This window comes from Peromyscus californicus, unplaced genomic scaffold, assembly GCF_007827085.1.
Source record: "Peromyscus californicus insignis strain IS unplaced genomic scaffold, ASM782708v3 Scaffold_5__1_contigs__length_169319896, whole genome shotgun sequence".
In the NCBI taxonomy this organism is placed as follows: Eukaryota; Metazoa; Chordata; class Mammalia; order Rodentia; family Cricetidae; genus Peromyscus; species Peromyscus californicus.
Genome location: NW_026294573.1, coordinates 51831823 through 51846719, shown reverse-complemented (window position 1 = coordinate 51846719; position 14897 = coordinate 51831823). Strand labels below are relative to the sequence as shown.

At 39.2% G+C, this 14897-nt stretch overlaps 1 protein-coding gene across 2 annotated transcripts in view; it reads left to right on the top strand.

Moving 5' to 3' along the window:
• Efcab7 (EF-hand calcium binding domain 7) overlaps positions 1-14569 on the top strand; it is a 42575-nt gene extending 28006 nt beyond the window's left edge. For both annotated transcript variants that reach the window (XM_052715596.1, XM_052715597.1), the window contains exons 11-14: positions 4580-4728; positions 9092-9301; positions 11215-11322; positions 13691-14569. In XM_052715596.1, the coding sequence (XP_052571556.1) occupies positions 4580-4728; positions 9092-9301; positions 11215-11322; positions 13691-13765 (542 nt within the window). In that variant the 3' untranslated portion in view covers positions 13766-14569. The remainder of the gene's footprint in view (positions 1-4579; positions 4729-9091; positions 9302-11214; positions 11323-13690) is intronic.
• The last annotated feature ends 328 nt before the right edge of the window (positions 14570-14897 follow it).

Sequence of the window (14897 nt, the reverse complement as noted above, 5' to 3'; positions counted from 1 at the left end):
TTTATCTATCAGATATAATTGTATTGTAACTTTAATGATAAAACTTTTCAGTTTATTGTCACTAGTCCATTTCATGGAAGTGAATCATAGTTACGATTTTGCTTTATATTCCGTCTTTATGAGTGTGTTTGTGTGGTGTGTGCAGATCCATGCCTGTGCATGCACATGGAAAGGTCAGAGGGGGCTGTCGGGTGTCCTTTTCTATCACTCTTCATTTTACTGCATTAGAACAGGGTCTCTCAATGAGCTCGGAGGTAGACTGGAAATGATAAAGCCAGCAGTCCTCCTGTGGGCTGTCAGTCCCTAGCACTGGGCTTACAGGCATGCACATAGGCACATTCAGATTTTTTTATGTGGGTACTGGGGTCCAAATTCACCATTTTCATGCAAACATTCTTACCCATTAAACCATCTTCCTAGCCCCTAATTAAGATTTTCTTATGGCAAAAATTATCAGTAAAGTTTTATTTAATTAAATTAGTGAGGTTGAGAGCGCATCATCTACCAGATGCTAATGTAAGCACATCTGTGTATAAGCTTTGTGAGGTAGCCCTGGAACTGCTCTCATTTTACACATGAGGACGTAGAGCCAAAGAGATTAAGTAGCTTGACCAGGGTCAGTAAAGCAAGACAGTTGTATAACTAGGCTTCAGACCCAGACAAGCAAGTTTCAGAGTCCCAACTTCATGCTATCAAATGTTTTGGAAAATTATTGCACTGAAAATGATTTGGAGGGCATATCTGCTTCAGTGGCAGCCATAATACAGCAGGATATATGTAATTTTTAGGTTCTGAAATGTCTACCTTTCTCATCATAGTCAATATTTACTCATACCTATTGATGATAAAAATACATTGTTTAGCTATAAGATCATCTCAACGTGCTTTTTTTTACTTAGAATACTTTTGTCTTTTTTGTTTATTAATAGATTTGCTTTTTAAAAGCGGTTCTAGATCTATAGAAAAACTGAGTGGCTCCTGGGATCCATCTTTTCTGGTCCATGCCCACCTAGTTCTGCAAATTATTAACAATGTCAGTTAGCGTAATACATTTATTATAATTTGTGAGTTGATCTTACTACATTATTTGCTATTGTTAAAGTTCACTTAAGTTGTATAGTTGCACGGGTTTTGACAACTGTTCAGTCTCACAGATATAGTTATCACAGTGTTGTAAAGAATGGGTTCAACGCCCTAAAACTCGCTGCACTCCATCTGTCTCCCCAAACCCTGGGCAATAACTGATCTTTGTACTGTGTGTGATTTTGCCTCTCAAAGAATGTTGTGGAACTGAATTGCATATGTTTTCTTCTTGTTTTTCCTGGTTTGATAGTCCATTTCTCTTTACTGCTGTATTGAAATATATTTCATTGTATGCACATGTCACAGTTTGCGTTTTTCTCTTTCCCTATTGAAGGATATCTTATGACTTCCAGTTTGGGACATCTGTGAATACAGCTGCTATATACACTTGTGTGCAGGGTTATATACAAGCAAGTTTTCAACTCATTTACATTTCAGTTCAGTAACTACTGGACTATATGCTGAGACAGTGTTTGGCTTTGAAAGAAGTGCTGTTTTACAAGTGCTGTGACAGTTTTGATTCCCACCAGCCATTGTTAGCATTCCTGTTGTACCACATGTCACCAGCATTTGCTTTCCTCAGATTTGGGGGTTTTAGGCATTCAAATAGGTACAGGGGCCACTCTCCCAAGTGCTGCAGCTGGTGAGGGTTGGGGACAGCTCTCCTGCTCTTATGAACTCATGGCCAGTTCCTCCACCTGTCTCAGGTGTCAATGGGGGTGGGTGGAGGTGGGTGGAGGGCATTTCTCCTCTGCCCATGCTGCCATATGTCAGATGAGCAATGGGGACAGCTCTCCTTTGCTCAGAACCTCAGGGCTGGGTCACCCTTCCCTCCAACTACTGAACCACTCTGCTGTGCTGTGTAGGCCAGGAGCAGGGCCTGCTTTCCTAAGTGCTATATCTGGCAAGAGGGAGGGTCAGCTCTCTTGTCTGTTGCAGGTGGTAAGGGGTGAGGAGTAAGGGGGGGCATCTCTTCCCCACCCACACCCCTGCATCATAGGTGAGTCATGGGGGCTGCTCTCCCACACTTACAACTTCGGGGCTGGCTCACCTACAACTTCATCAACAGGGTTGGCTCTATTCTCTTACTCCGGTGAGATGCAGGGCCTGTTCTCCCAAGTGTTGTGAATGTGTATCTTTTATCAGATGGGTGTTGTGCAAGTATTTCCTCCCAGTTAGTAGCTTATATTTTGATTCTTCAAGCAATATCATTCACAAAGTGTAACGTGTTGAGAGATTGTCTTCTTCCTTAGGACATGTTCAGCATGCTGTGCTAGCTCTTCCTGGTTGTCAACTTGACACACCCGGGAGGAGGGACCTCAGTTGAGGAATTGCTTCTGTCATACTGGCCTATGGGCATGCCTGTGGGACATTTTCTTGGTTGCCAATTGATGGAGGAGGGCCCAACACACTGTGGGTGGTGTCACCCCTGGCCAGGTGGTCCTGGGTTCTATAAAGAAGCTAGATAAGCAAAAGCAGGAAGAAAGCCAGTAAACAGCAGTTCCTGCCTCTAGGTTCCTGCCTTGAACTCCTGCCCTGGCTTCCTTTTATGATGGATTGTGACCTGTAACCTGAAATAAACGCTTTCCTCCCCAACTTGCTTTTGGTCACGGTGTTTATAACAGTGACAGACAATAAGCTAGGGCATGTTTTTATTGCTGTTGTTATCTTTTGAGGCATGGTCTCCTGTAGCCCAGGGCGGCCTTGAACTCCTAATTCTTCTGCCTCTATCTTCCAAATTTGAGGATTATAGGCATGCTTCACCACACTGGCTTGGTGTGTATGCTTTTAAAATTGTATCTAAAAACTTGGTCATCAAACACAAGTCTACTTAGATTTTCTCCTGTTATCTTGTAGTAATTTTTTCATTTTGTGTCATGCAGTTTCATCTGTGGATCATTTGCAGTTACTCTTAGTGAAAGGTTCAAGGTCTAGGCCTAGATTTACTTATTCTTGGATAAAGCTATCCAGGTGTTGCGGTACATTGCTGAAGGCTTCTTTAGTCATTGTGGTGCTTTCCCCTTGTTACTTATCAGTAGTCTGGATATATTCTGTTACATTAACCTATTTTTCAATTCTCTCACTAATACCACTCTTGATTATCATAGCTTTATGTAAATCTCTGAGTCAGAGGTTAATAGTATAATCCACTTTCTTTGGGTAGTGCTAAGGTCTAAATCCAGGCCTGTGTCTGCTAGAGAATTGCTTTACCACTGAGCTTTATACCTAGCCCTTTAATAAATTTTAAAAATTAATAAGGATTAAGAATTTTAAGTTTTAAAGGTCATTAAGTTATTGCTGGTCCACATAGTATAGTACTAAAGACATTTTTCTTTAATACTTTCTTTATATTACATATTAAATATTAATTTTATCTTACTTTATTAAATAGTAGTACATTACTATCATTAGTCTCCCTGACTTAATTTGCATATTTTCTTTGAAAAAAAACCTGTGAATCTGTTTCACTTATAAAACATTTAAAAATATTAGTCAGTCAGGTGTGTGTTTTGTTTTTCTAATAATAATGCATAGGAAAAAGGTGCTGTCTCCTTTCCCTTGAGTATAATACAGATGGGAGTTGGGCAGTAAAATCTTTCTTGTAGGAAGTTGTCCAAATATAATCTGTTAATGGTATTTTTTTTATCTATAGATTCATTTCAGGGCAATCATAATATAGGTGGATAGATAGCTACTGGACACACACACACACACACACACACACACACACACACACACACACATCATGGTAGTTTTTACTCACAAATAATTTTGAATGAGCGTATTTAGACTTCCCTTGGGAAATGCAGGTTTCCATTATCTATCAGCTTTTTAAAGACCTACCAACAATTTGTTAGAGAAACTATACATGTAGTAGTCTTAAACATAACCCCATCAGTTCTCTCTTTCTAAAACTCCAGTAGTCTGGGGTATATTATATCAAGTTCATGCAGGTTCTGGTGGGCCTAGGGGGCATTATGAAGCATGTTAATTTGTCTTAAATATCAGTATAAACTCTTAATGAGTGGTCAGGTTGGAATTTACCCAGAAAATTATAGTTTCCTTTAACTCTGGAATATGCTTGCACTAATTGGTTACAACTTGCCAATAGCTGGGAAAAAATAACATCCTGTGATGGTACCTGTGTTGAACTGTGGAAAATTAGAAAAGGAAGCAGGTTTGGGGGATTCTTTTTTTTTTTTTTTTTTTTTTTTTTTTTTTGGTTTTTCGAGACAGGGTTTCTCTGTGTAGCTTTGCGCCTTTCCTGGGACTCACTTGGTAGCCCAGGCTGGCCTCGAACTCACAGAGATCCGCCTGGCTCTGCCTCCCAAGTGCTGGGATTAAAGGCGTGCGCCACCACCGCCCGGCCTTGTTTGGGGGATTCTTATTCCCCATGTTATTGCAGACAACTGAACATCTATGATTAGTAGTATAGACATTTTATTAAACGCATGGACTTTTAGATAATGTATGGAAAAAATGTTTGTTTTTACAGAAAACTTTGACACAAAGAAGAATGAATTAACAAGACAGGGATTTATGGACTTGCATCTGATGGAAGCCAATGATCGAGAAGGAGACCCCCTTGATCTATGGGTGACTCTGCACTCGATGGGCTACAACAAGGCTCTGGAGCTGACAGAGGTAGAGCATTCTAATGTTGACAGCAGCTTCACAAGTACCATTTCATGGCATTTGACCTTGAATGCTCCTGATCCATGGCTTTTCAATCCCGGCACTCAAATCCTGGAATTTCAGTAGTGTTAGGTGAATCCTGGGCACATGGGTGTTTCTAGTATTTTACTGAAGTTTGTGTTCTTTACTGAAAAAATAGTTACTGTCAGCTATGATGAATCAGAGTAAAACAGTTTGAACTCTGTGATGTGTAGAGGGAAATTAGTAGTTAGAATGTATATATTTTTGTTGGAACAAGGTCCAAGAATGGAGTCATGTGAGGAGAATTCTGAGTGCTTGTGAGAAAAACTCCAAGAAAACAAGAGTCTTGTGACCTCAGTTTCTTCAAAAACAGGGACTTGTTCTTGGAATGTGTTTTTGTGCCCCTCCGAGGTGTCGCAGATAGGTGTGAGCTCACTTCTGATTATTCATTATAGCTGGCTGTTATTTGTTTATGTGCCTCTATGGAAAAACATGTTCTGCCACATTCAGCTTGTCCTTGTGATCCAACACCTTACTCAAGAGATTTTTCCTAACCCTCAGAGTATAAATTGCCAGATGCTCCCCTCAGAGTATAAATTGCCATTTGCTCTAAATAAAGTTGGCTATTGCATGAGACCTTATAAGGTCCACTTGATTTGTAGGTCCCACTTTCCCAGGTTCACGCTGCCAACTTGTTTTGAATTGGAGATGTCTGTTTGAATTGCCAAAATCTTATTGATAAATAGGAAAATTTCATCTCAAGAGAAAGAGAGTTCTCTGAAAATAAGAAGGATTAAGAAGGATGTGTCTGTAGAGAGTTTGGAATGCTTGTCTTTTTATAGATGGTACTTCTTGGGTTAATGTTTATAAGACACTAGAGACAGTGACTGGCTGATCCAAAGCTCTCTGGATGTGATGTACTGGTCACCGTCCTAATGCCTGTTAACACAATAGGTACAAAGTTAAAGAATACTCTAAGTCCAGAGAAGGAGGAAAGTGAGGCCTTCTTAAATTCTGTGTCAAGCCACATATAGTAAGATATTTGGTTATACTCCTAAAGTATTAGTCATTTTCTCAGACATCAGTTAACTTCTTTTAAAATTAGTTTATGTGTTCAAGTGTTTTGATTGCATGTATGTTTGTGTACTGTGTGCCTGGCTTGTGTCCACAGAGGTCAGAAGAAGGTGTGAGATCCCTTGGCACTAAAGTTACAAATGGTTGTGAGCCACCATGTGGGTGCTGGGAAACGAATCCAGGTCCTGTGGAAGAGCAGCCAGTGCTCTTAACTGCTGCGCCATCGCCTCTTCAGCCCCCCTTCAGTCAACTTAAAAGGGCAGTACTGCTAATGACAGATTTACAGTTTAAGTACTTTGAGACTTGGACTGAATTTCTAGTCTTGATGTCATTCAGTATTCCTCAGAAGTGTGCTTTCTGAGTTTCTCTCTCTCTTTCTTCCTTCCTTCCTTCCTTCCTTCCTTCCTTCCTTCCTTCCTTCCTTCCTTTCTTTCTTTCTCTTTCTCTCTCTCTCTCTTTCTCTCTCTCTCTTTCTCTCTTCCTTCCTTCCTTCCTTCCTTCCTTCCTTCCTTTCTTTCTTTTTTTCTTTTTCTTTTTTGCCATTTTTAGTAATTGAATGTGAAGAGTTACTGTAATTTTTAAATACCCCTCTTTAACTAATATTTTGAAAATTTTATATTTTAACCATGGTTGAAAAAGCAGTTTTTGGTCTATAAACAGTACTGATTCTGCTTCACATTTTTATGTAATAGAAATTATTTAAAAACAGTAAACAACTTGAAAACACTTAAAACCATTTATTAATATTACTTACCTTTGAAACCATAGGTAAGAAAGACTTATGAGGTTAATTTTTATGACGTAAATTTTATTTATAGTATTGAATAGATAATATATTCCCATTATTTGAAATTTTAACAGGAAGGGGGCTGAGGATGGCACCCAGTTGATAAGAGTGCCTTCCTAGAACACACAAAGCCCAAAGTACAATTCCCAGCATCACATAAACTGGGCATGGGAATGTATGTCAGTTCAAGGTCATCTTCAACTACATAGCAAGTTTGAGGCTAGCCTGAGCTACAATGAGGAAAAAAACAAAAAAACAAAACAAAAATAAACAAACAAAAAATAAAATTTAACAGGAAAAAATACATACAGCAGAAAGTGTCAGAGGATGGTGTCCTCCTTTGCTTTCCACTAGCTGGGACAAAAAACCATGACCAAAAGTGACTTGGGAGGAATTGAAGCAGAGGCCATGGAGGAGTGCTGCCTACTAGCTTGCTCCCCATGGCTTGCTCAGCCTGCTTCCTTATAGAACCCAGTACCACCCAAAACTGACTGGGTCCTCCCACATCAATCATTAATCAAGAAAATGCCCCACAGACCTGCCCACAGGCCAATCTGATGAATGCATTTTCTCATTTGACTTTTCCTCTTCTGCGATAAACCTAGAGCTTATGTCAAATTGACAAAAACCTCACCAGCACAGACAAGACTACTTCTATAACTAAAATAAGAAAGATAAATCATGGTTTGTTGCTCACAAGAGAAAGACACAGTTGTTCTGCATAGATCATCATGTTTATATGTACTCGTATTATGTTTGGGGGGCATGATGCTAAGGAGCTATTTAAATGTCAATATTAAGAAATTCTTAATTGTGTTGATTGGTTGGCTCTCAGTGGTGCTCCTGTTTGTGTGAATAATGTTTCTCATTTTCTGACCTTGAAAGATGAGCAGGTGACACTGGTTGCTCTACAAAATTGAGTTGTGATGGGGATGGTTTCTCTCTCTCTCTCTCTCTCTCTCTCTCTTTCTCTCTCCCGCCTCCTCCCTCCCTGTAAATGCTGGGGTTGAACAGGGGATTTTCCTTTTCAGATGAATTGAAAAAGTTTAGTATCAGTAATGACACATGCCATTAACCATCTGATAACAATAGAATAGTCAGTTTTTCTAAAGTTTATGAGAACTTTTAAAATTGTTTCCTCTTTTGACTTATATTCAGTTGAAGCTTTACTCAACTAATGGAGACTCTTTAAAGATGTTTGTATCTGTGGAGATTTGATTTCAGCTCATGTATTGATTATGATTTTTATCCTGCTTTTATCAACAAATACTCTTAAATCATCTGTTGGAAAAGTGATCACAGAGAATCATTTTTAAAACTCTGGATGACAGGTTTTAAAGGCCTCCAAAGACTGCAGGCATGGTTGTGTATGTCTGAAATCTTAGTATCTAGAAAGCTGATGCAGGAGGCATTGAGTTTGAGGCCAACCTGGGCTGTATAGCAAACAGACCATCCTGGAATACATAGCAAGACATTGTCTCCAAAAACAAAAGGGAAAACAGCAACCACACTAACAGCCTCTAAAACCCAAGAAACTGTTATAAGAAGTGACTCAAAGACCCTCTGCAGCCATATCGCCCATGTTTTCAGGTGTGGCCAAGAAAACAAGTCCCAGTGGTGCTCTGACTTCACATCATGCAGCCTCTTAGTATGTCTTTTAATTCTACAAATATGGTTATCTGTAATGTTCATCCAGGTTCAGCCAAGTGTGAGCGTTGGTGCAGACTCTGCCTAGGTTTGTCAAAAGACAATCCAAGGCTTGTTTAATTCACTTGTTTGAATTAAAAACTCTAAACTGGTTTGCTGTGCCCTCAGCTCTTAGGCTGTGTTAGTTACCATGTCAACCAACATGAGAGAACATTTTAAAAAGTTTTTATTTTTATTTGTGTTTCTCTGTGTGCAAGTATGTGCATGTACATGCAGGGCCCACAGAGGCCAGAAGGCACTGGATTCTGTAGATCTGGAGTTACAAGTGGTTGTGAGCTGCCTAGCATGGTTGCTTGGAGTCATGGTCTTCTGGAAGAACAAGTGCTCTTAATCACAGAGCCATTTCTGCAGGCCCAAGCAAACAAGTTTTTGATTAACAGTTGGAGTGGTATAACTCCTAAAACTGGGTTCACTGTCTTCACAAGATTTTTGTTCAAAAGAGTTTATAGTTGGCTTCCTTTGTCTATGGTTTCAGTTACTTGTAATCTATTGTAGTCTCATGTATTAAATGAGAGAATTCAGAAATTCAAATATAAACTGTACATTCTTAGGTTCCATTCTGAGTCGCATGTTGAAATCTCACAAGTTCCTGCTGTCCCTGCCTAGGACAGCATTATCCTTTTGTCTAGCTTGTGTCTCAGTGTCGGGCAGACAGTTCTACCCACTGAGCCATCTTGCTGGCCAAATGAATCCTAAATGACACCATAAGCATTTGTAGTAAGTTTATTTATTTAAAATTCTACCAGAAGGCTAAACCAAGATTTTGTTTGCTTCCCCATCCAGGCATGCCCATTTGTCATCAATATCTATGCAGAAAGATGCAAGCCAAGAATTAAAGCTATCCATATGGAGGCATGCAGCGGGCAACTTGAGAGGGCCATTTGCAAGTCCGTCCTTGAGAGAAGTGATGCTAAAGTCATGGATGGCTATGAAAATATAATCGTACATACTTGCAATTATGACACCTGGATAACATCAATCATTGAAAATAAGGTATTGATCATGAGGTAGTTTTCCTTATTATGGTATAAAGTTTTCTAATAATGTTATCTTCCTTTTTACATTGCAGCCAAATATCCTACTATACTTATAATATTTATAATGGACAGTTGTTCTTTTTAGTATTTATAAATCAAACTTGGCATGACACTTTTTATATTATTTATAACGACCCAAGACTGTTGTTTTTATTTTAAAATAGGAAAATTAAAATTTGGAGATCAGTGAAGAGTCAGTATAATCTGCATACAAAATAAAGATATCATTTTTGTTTATATAAAGTATGATATTTTCAAAATCCTTGTTTAGTTTATTATATGATAAGACCACCAGAAAGTATGAAACATGTTCTCTGCTGTAGTTTTTTTGTTGTTGTTGTTTTCTTTTGTTTTTTACTCTTTAGGGGCCCACCACCCAGCTCCCAAATAAATGTATGGAGATTTATTCTTACTTATGAATGCCCAGCCTTAGCTTGGCTTATTTCTAACCAGTTTTTCTAACTTAAATTATCCCATTTCTCTTTAACCACATTTTGCCTCTGGGCTTTTTACTTTTCTTTATTCTGTATATCTTTCTTTCCTTCTTACTCCATGGCTGGCTGTGTGGTTAGGTGGCTGGCCCCTGGCATCCTCATCTCCTTCTCCTTTTCTTGTTCCTCCTTTTTTCTCAAGCCTAGATTTCTCCTCCTGTTTATTCTCTCTGCCTGGCAGCCCCACCTATTTCTCTCTTCCACCTAGCTATTGGCTGTTCAGCTCTTTATTAGACCAATCAGGTGTTTTAGACAGGCAAGTAACACAGCTTTACAGACTTAAACAAATGTAACATAAAAGAATACAACATATCTTTGCATCATTAAACAAATATTCCACAGCATAAACAAATGTAACACATCTTAAACTAATATTCCATAACACTCTGCTTTCAAGTTTATGAGCTACTTAGAAAGACAAAATTAATATTCTCAGAGAGACCAGAGGATAAGTAAACACTAAGTCATGTAGTCTGTTTGCATACACAGTAGCTTTATTCTACTTGTGTTTTTTTTTAATGGTTTAGACCCTAGAACTTGGGGACAATGTGTGATGAGGGGAAAGGGGTGTAGAGTAGGATTTTAGCTTTATCTAAGGTTTGGGTCCACTGAGAGACAACCTTCAGAAGCAAGGCAAACAGAAGAAGAAACAAAAGGGGAGGGGCAGTATGAAGGATTACTAGAAAGGTCAAAACAGTGATAGAGTGGATCCAGATCATATGTGCTATCTTGAACACTCTTTCTAGGATCTAAAACATGCTGGACAAGCAGTTGATATTAAATAAACACATGAGCCAGGTGGTGGTGGCACACACCTTAAATCCCAGCACTCGGGAGGCAGAGCCAAGCGGATCTCTGTGAGTTCGAGGCCAGCCTGGGCTACAGAGTGAGTTCCAGGAAGGGCACAAAGCTACACAGAGAAACCCTGTCTCAAAAAACAAAACAAAACAAAACAAAAAAAAAATTTAAATAAACACATATTTATTGAGTCAGTGAATAAAAGAGAACTTAATTAGATGGATGTTTTAGGCATATTAGTTGGAAGTAGGATCTGAGTGAATGGGTGATAGAAAAATAGAGATAAAAGAAAAGGAAGACATTATTGCTGTAATACGCCAAGGATGAGCTAACTTGCTGTTATACTCCACAGTGGCCTGGGAAGGAAGATGAAAGGGAAAATCCAAAACGCCTTTGAAAGAAAAGCTTGTGTCATTTAGAAAGGAATAGAGGAGGAAACACGTAGCTCTTAGCAGGAGGAAGCAGCTGCTCGTCGTATTCCTTTGCAGTGGACTGGAGTCTGTAAACAGATTTCCAGGTCTTTTCTGGGGTTTATATCTGTATTTAGTTTTCAACACTAAAGACTTACAATTTTCTCCAGTCAGATGACAGAGTGATTATTCACATCAACAATGAACTGAGTAAAAACTGTGTCAACAACAGAGGCCTCAGCGTCTTTGCGGTAGAAGTGGCCCCGAGATCTACAATGGTGAGCATTACTCTAAACCCTTTTGTCGACTCTCTATGACAAGAAATGTTTACTACTAATGCCATGAGGAAGCATGAGGCATGAAATGAAGTCAAAAGTTATTTAAGTGTGACGTTCATAGTACTAAATACCCTGTTTCTTCTACAGGATAGTTAGTGGGATTTTTGTTCATTTGTCTTTTTTGGTTTATTTTCTCATGGAATCCAGGCTGGCCTCGAACTTTATGCAGCCAAGGCTGAGTTTTAAACTCCTGATCTTCAGTCCTCCATCTCCCAAGGGCTAGGATTACAAACCATCATGTTTGGCCGGGCTTTGCTTTTAATTCAGTCCTCTCACTGTTTGGTTGAGGGACTATGGGATATTCATTTAACGTTTTTGTTCTAGCTTCTTTTAAAAATTGTTTACACTGTGTGCATGTGTGTGCATATGTGCATGCATACATGCACATTCATGCCACAAAATGCATGTCAAAGTCAGAGGACACTTGTAGGAGTTGATTATCTGCTTCTACTACGTGGGGTCCAGGATCCTATGGGCTGGAGCATTTTTATCAGCCGGGCCATCTTGTCAGCTGTGCTCCTGTTTAAAGGTAAAATTAAAATAATATCACTAGATTAGTTTGGTCCTTCACAGGATTAGTACAAAGATAAAATTAAATTATATATAAATTAATATATGTGAAAGCACTTCTGAATATCATATGGAGAAATGCCAGATACTGTGACTAATAATAGTTACTTAAAAAACCCCAATATGCTTATCCACACTATTAAGATTGTCCAAGATTACCTGAGAGGAAAAAACATCTCTAAGTTTTAGATAAGCAACTAAGTCAAGAGCCAAAAATAGCTATATAATTTTGGTTTTAGCAGACTCTGGGTTTCTGATGAGGTCACAAATTCAAAGGCAATAACGATCAGCAGACTCCTAGGGTCTGGGAAAGGAACAGAGAAAAAAGCTTACTACTGTATTTTTTACCACGCCCCCCACCCCCACCCTGTGCTTTCTGTGAAGTTCCACAGCCGTCTTGAGTGATTTAAAGGTAAAGGGCAAAGACAGCTCATTCTTGATGTTTCTCCAAGGAAGACTTGGGAAGTGGACTGCAGAGAACAAAGTACTGGCTGTGCACACTGAGAGCCCTTGTGAAAGCCGGGCATGGTGGGCATAGCATGTAACACCAGTTCTCGGGAGAGAGCCGGGCATGGTGGGCACAGCGTGTAACACCAGTTCTCGGGAGAGAAATAGGCCAGATCATGGGCCAGATAGACTAGCAGTGGTCCTCAACCTGTGGGTCGCAACCCTTTCATAGGGAACGCATATCAGATATCCTGCATATCATATATTTACATTATGATTCATAGCACAATTACAGTTATGAAGTAGCAATGAAATAATGTTATGGTTGGGGGTCACCACAACATGAGGAACTGTATTAAACGGTCGCAGCATTAGGAAGTACGAGAAACACTGGCTAGCATGATCAGCAGGGGGCAGATTCCCATAAGAGATCTTGTCTCAAAACCTAAGGTGGATAGTGTTTTAGGAATGACAGTTGAGCTTGACCTCTGGCCTCCAGATGTGTACATGCACACATGTACACACACATACACACATGCTCATGCACAAACCCACAGTGTTAGACATTGTTCTAGGCTTGGTGGAGAAAGGCTATTTACCTCCCACTGCCCTTCTTCACCCCGATTACACACAGTAAAACTACTCTCATAGACTAGGACTCTGGATTCTCCTGTCAGTCCTCGGGTCATAAACGACCCGTCCATGCCAGGGAAAGAACAGAATTCCATCTGCACACAGCTTCTTCCCTCTCTTTTCCCTCTTGGTATTTGAGACTGGGTCTCATTGTGTAGCCCAGGCTAGCCTCAAACTTGGAGTCCTCCAGACTTAGCCTCCTGAGGTTACACCAATAGGCAGTGTACTGTCACAGCTGTCTTTTTTTAACTGTAGCAATCACCCTTTTATTAGCTGTATATTTCATGTTGTCCAGATCTTTTACGCTCAAGTGATCCTCCTGCTTAAGTCTCCCAAGCACTCACATTCATGAACATTCATGACACATGGTATGTGCCCTGGCCCTGGTTTCACAGGGACTTTTGTTTCTTCTTTTTTGAGACAGAATCTCTTTGGGGAGCCCTGGCTGGCCTTGAACTTGCTGTGCAGACCGGATTGCCCTTGAACTCACAGAGATCTGCCTGTCTCTGCCTCTTGAATGCTCGGCTTAAAGGCATCTCCACGACACCTAGCTTCACGGATACATTTTTTTTTTATTTTACTAGGCCTAGAAATGTTGAAAATTAGCAAATAACAATAATTTATCAAATAAAAATAAAAGCTTTATTTTTATTTGCAGGTTTGTCAACATGTAATGCCCCTGAATGAACGACAAGAATGGATATATTATTGTGTGTATTCCCTTGTATCTTAAATAATTCCATGTGGAACTATCAAACTAAGAAGTATTTTAGATCAAATCTGTTATTTATTAACTAAATGCTCTTCCATGTAACTGGTATACTTAATAATCTGTTTCATTTCTATGCATTTATATTTTATGTCCATGTTATATATTTTATTATTAAAATACAAATAGTCTTCTAAAAATGTATGACTGTCTTGTTAATTTAGTGAGAAATATAAGAACTTTTTTGTTTTTTAATAAATGAAAAGAAAATTATAAATGGGATTTTTAAAAGTAGTGTTCAATGACTTCCAAACTCTACACTTCTGGTTTGTCTTGTAAAATACTAAAAGATGATACAAACACAAAGATAGCCATTGAAGGATCTAACTATTCAAAAGCTAAAGTGGGATGGAAGAAACCTGTTTCTGTTTTAAGAAGCTAAAACCTGTTAGCAATTGCACGATGTTCTGTCCCAACAGCAAATTTCTCACTAGTGTGTCTCTAGCTTTCTTTTCACAGAGGATACTTGGAACAGTTGAAATTAACCCTGTGGAGCAGTTAAGGAGGTAGTATGTGGCATAAAAAATGGCATCAAGCAATTAAAAGCTATATATCAGTCCCAGTAACAAAGTACTTGGCCAGTGTCAGCTTTTGGAATATGAGTAGTATCTGGCAGAAGCTTTTTTTTTTTGCCTACTATATGCATGCACATAGTTTAAATGTTATTTGGAGTTTGGACTATTCATTTAGATCTGTAAATAGGTTGTCATTACCTCACTGTTTGATCTCTTCAGACGGATGTCTCATTAAAGGTAGTGAAATATACAATTACTTTGTTCATTGTCAAATGATTTATAAGTTCAACATCTGTGGCCGTATATCTCATTTCACCTCATAGTGAGTTACAGAAAATGTTATGTGGTGCTAAAAACATATAACAAAGTTTTTATATTTGCCCACAGTAGTTTAGGGGTTTTATAATCAGGTGATGGGTTTCATGAAGTATTATCTTGGGAACATGGAGACTCAAGGAAAAAACCACGGAGCCCTGGAGCTGCACTCACCAACCAGCATGGGCACGACTTGGCTACACAAAACCCTCTGTCAGCTCCTGGAGCTTTGGCAGCTGGGGCAGGGCTCACTATATTAGAAGTCC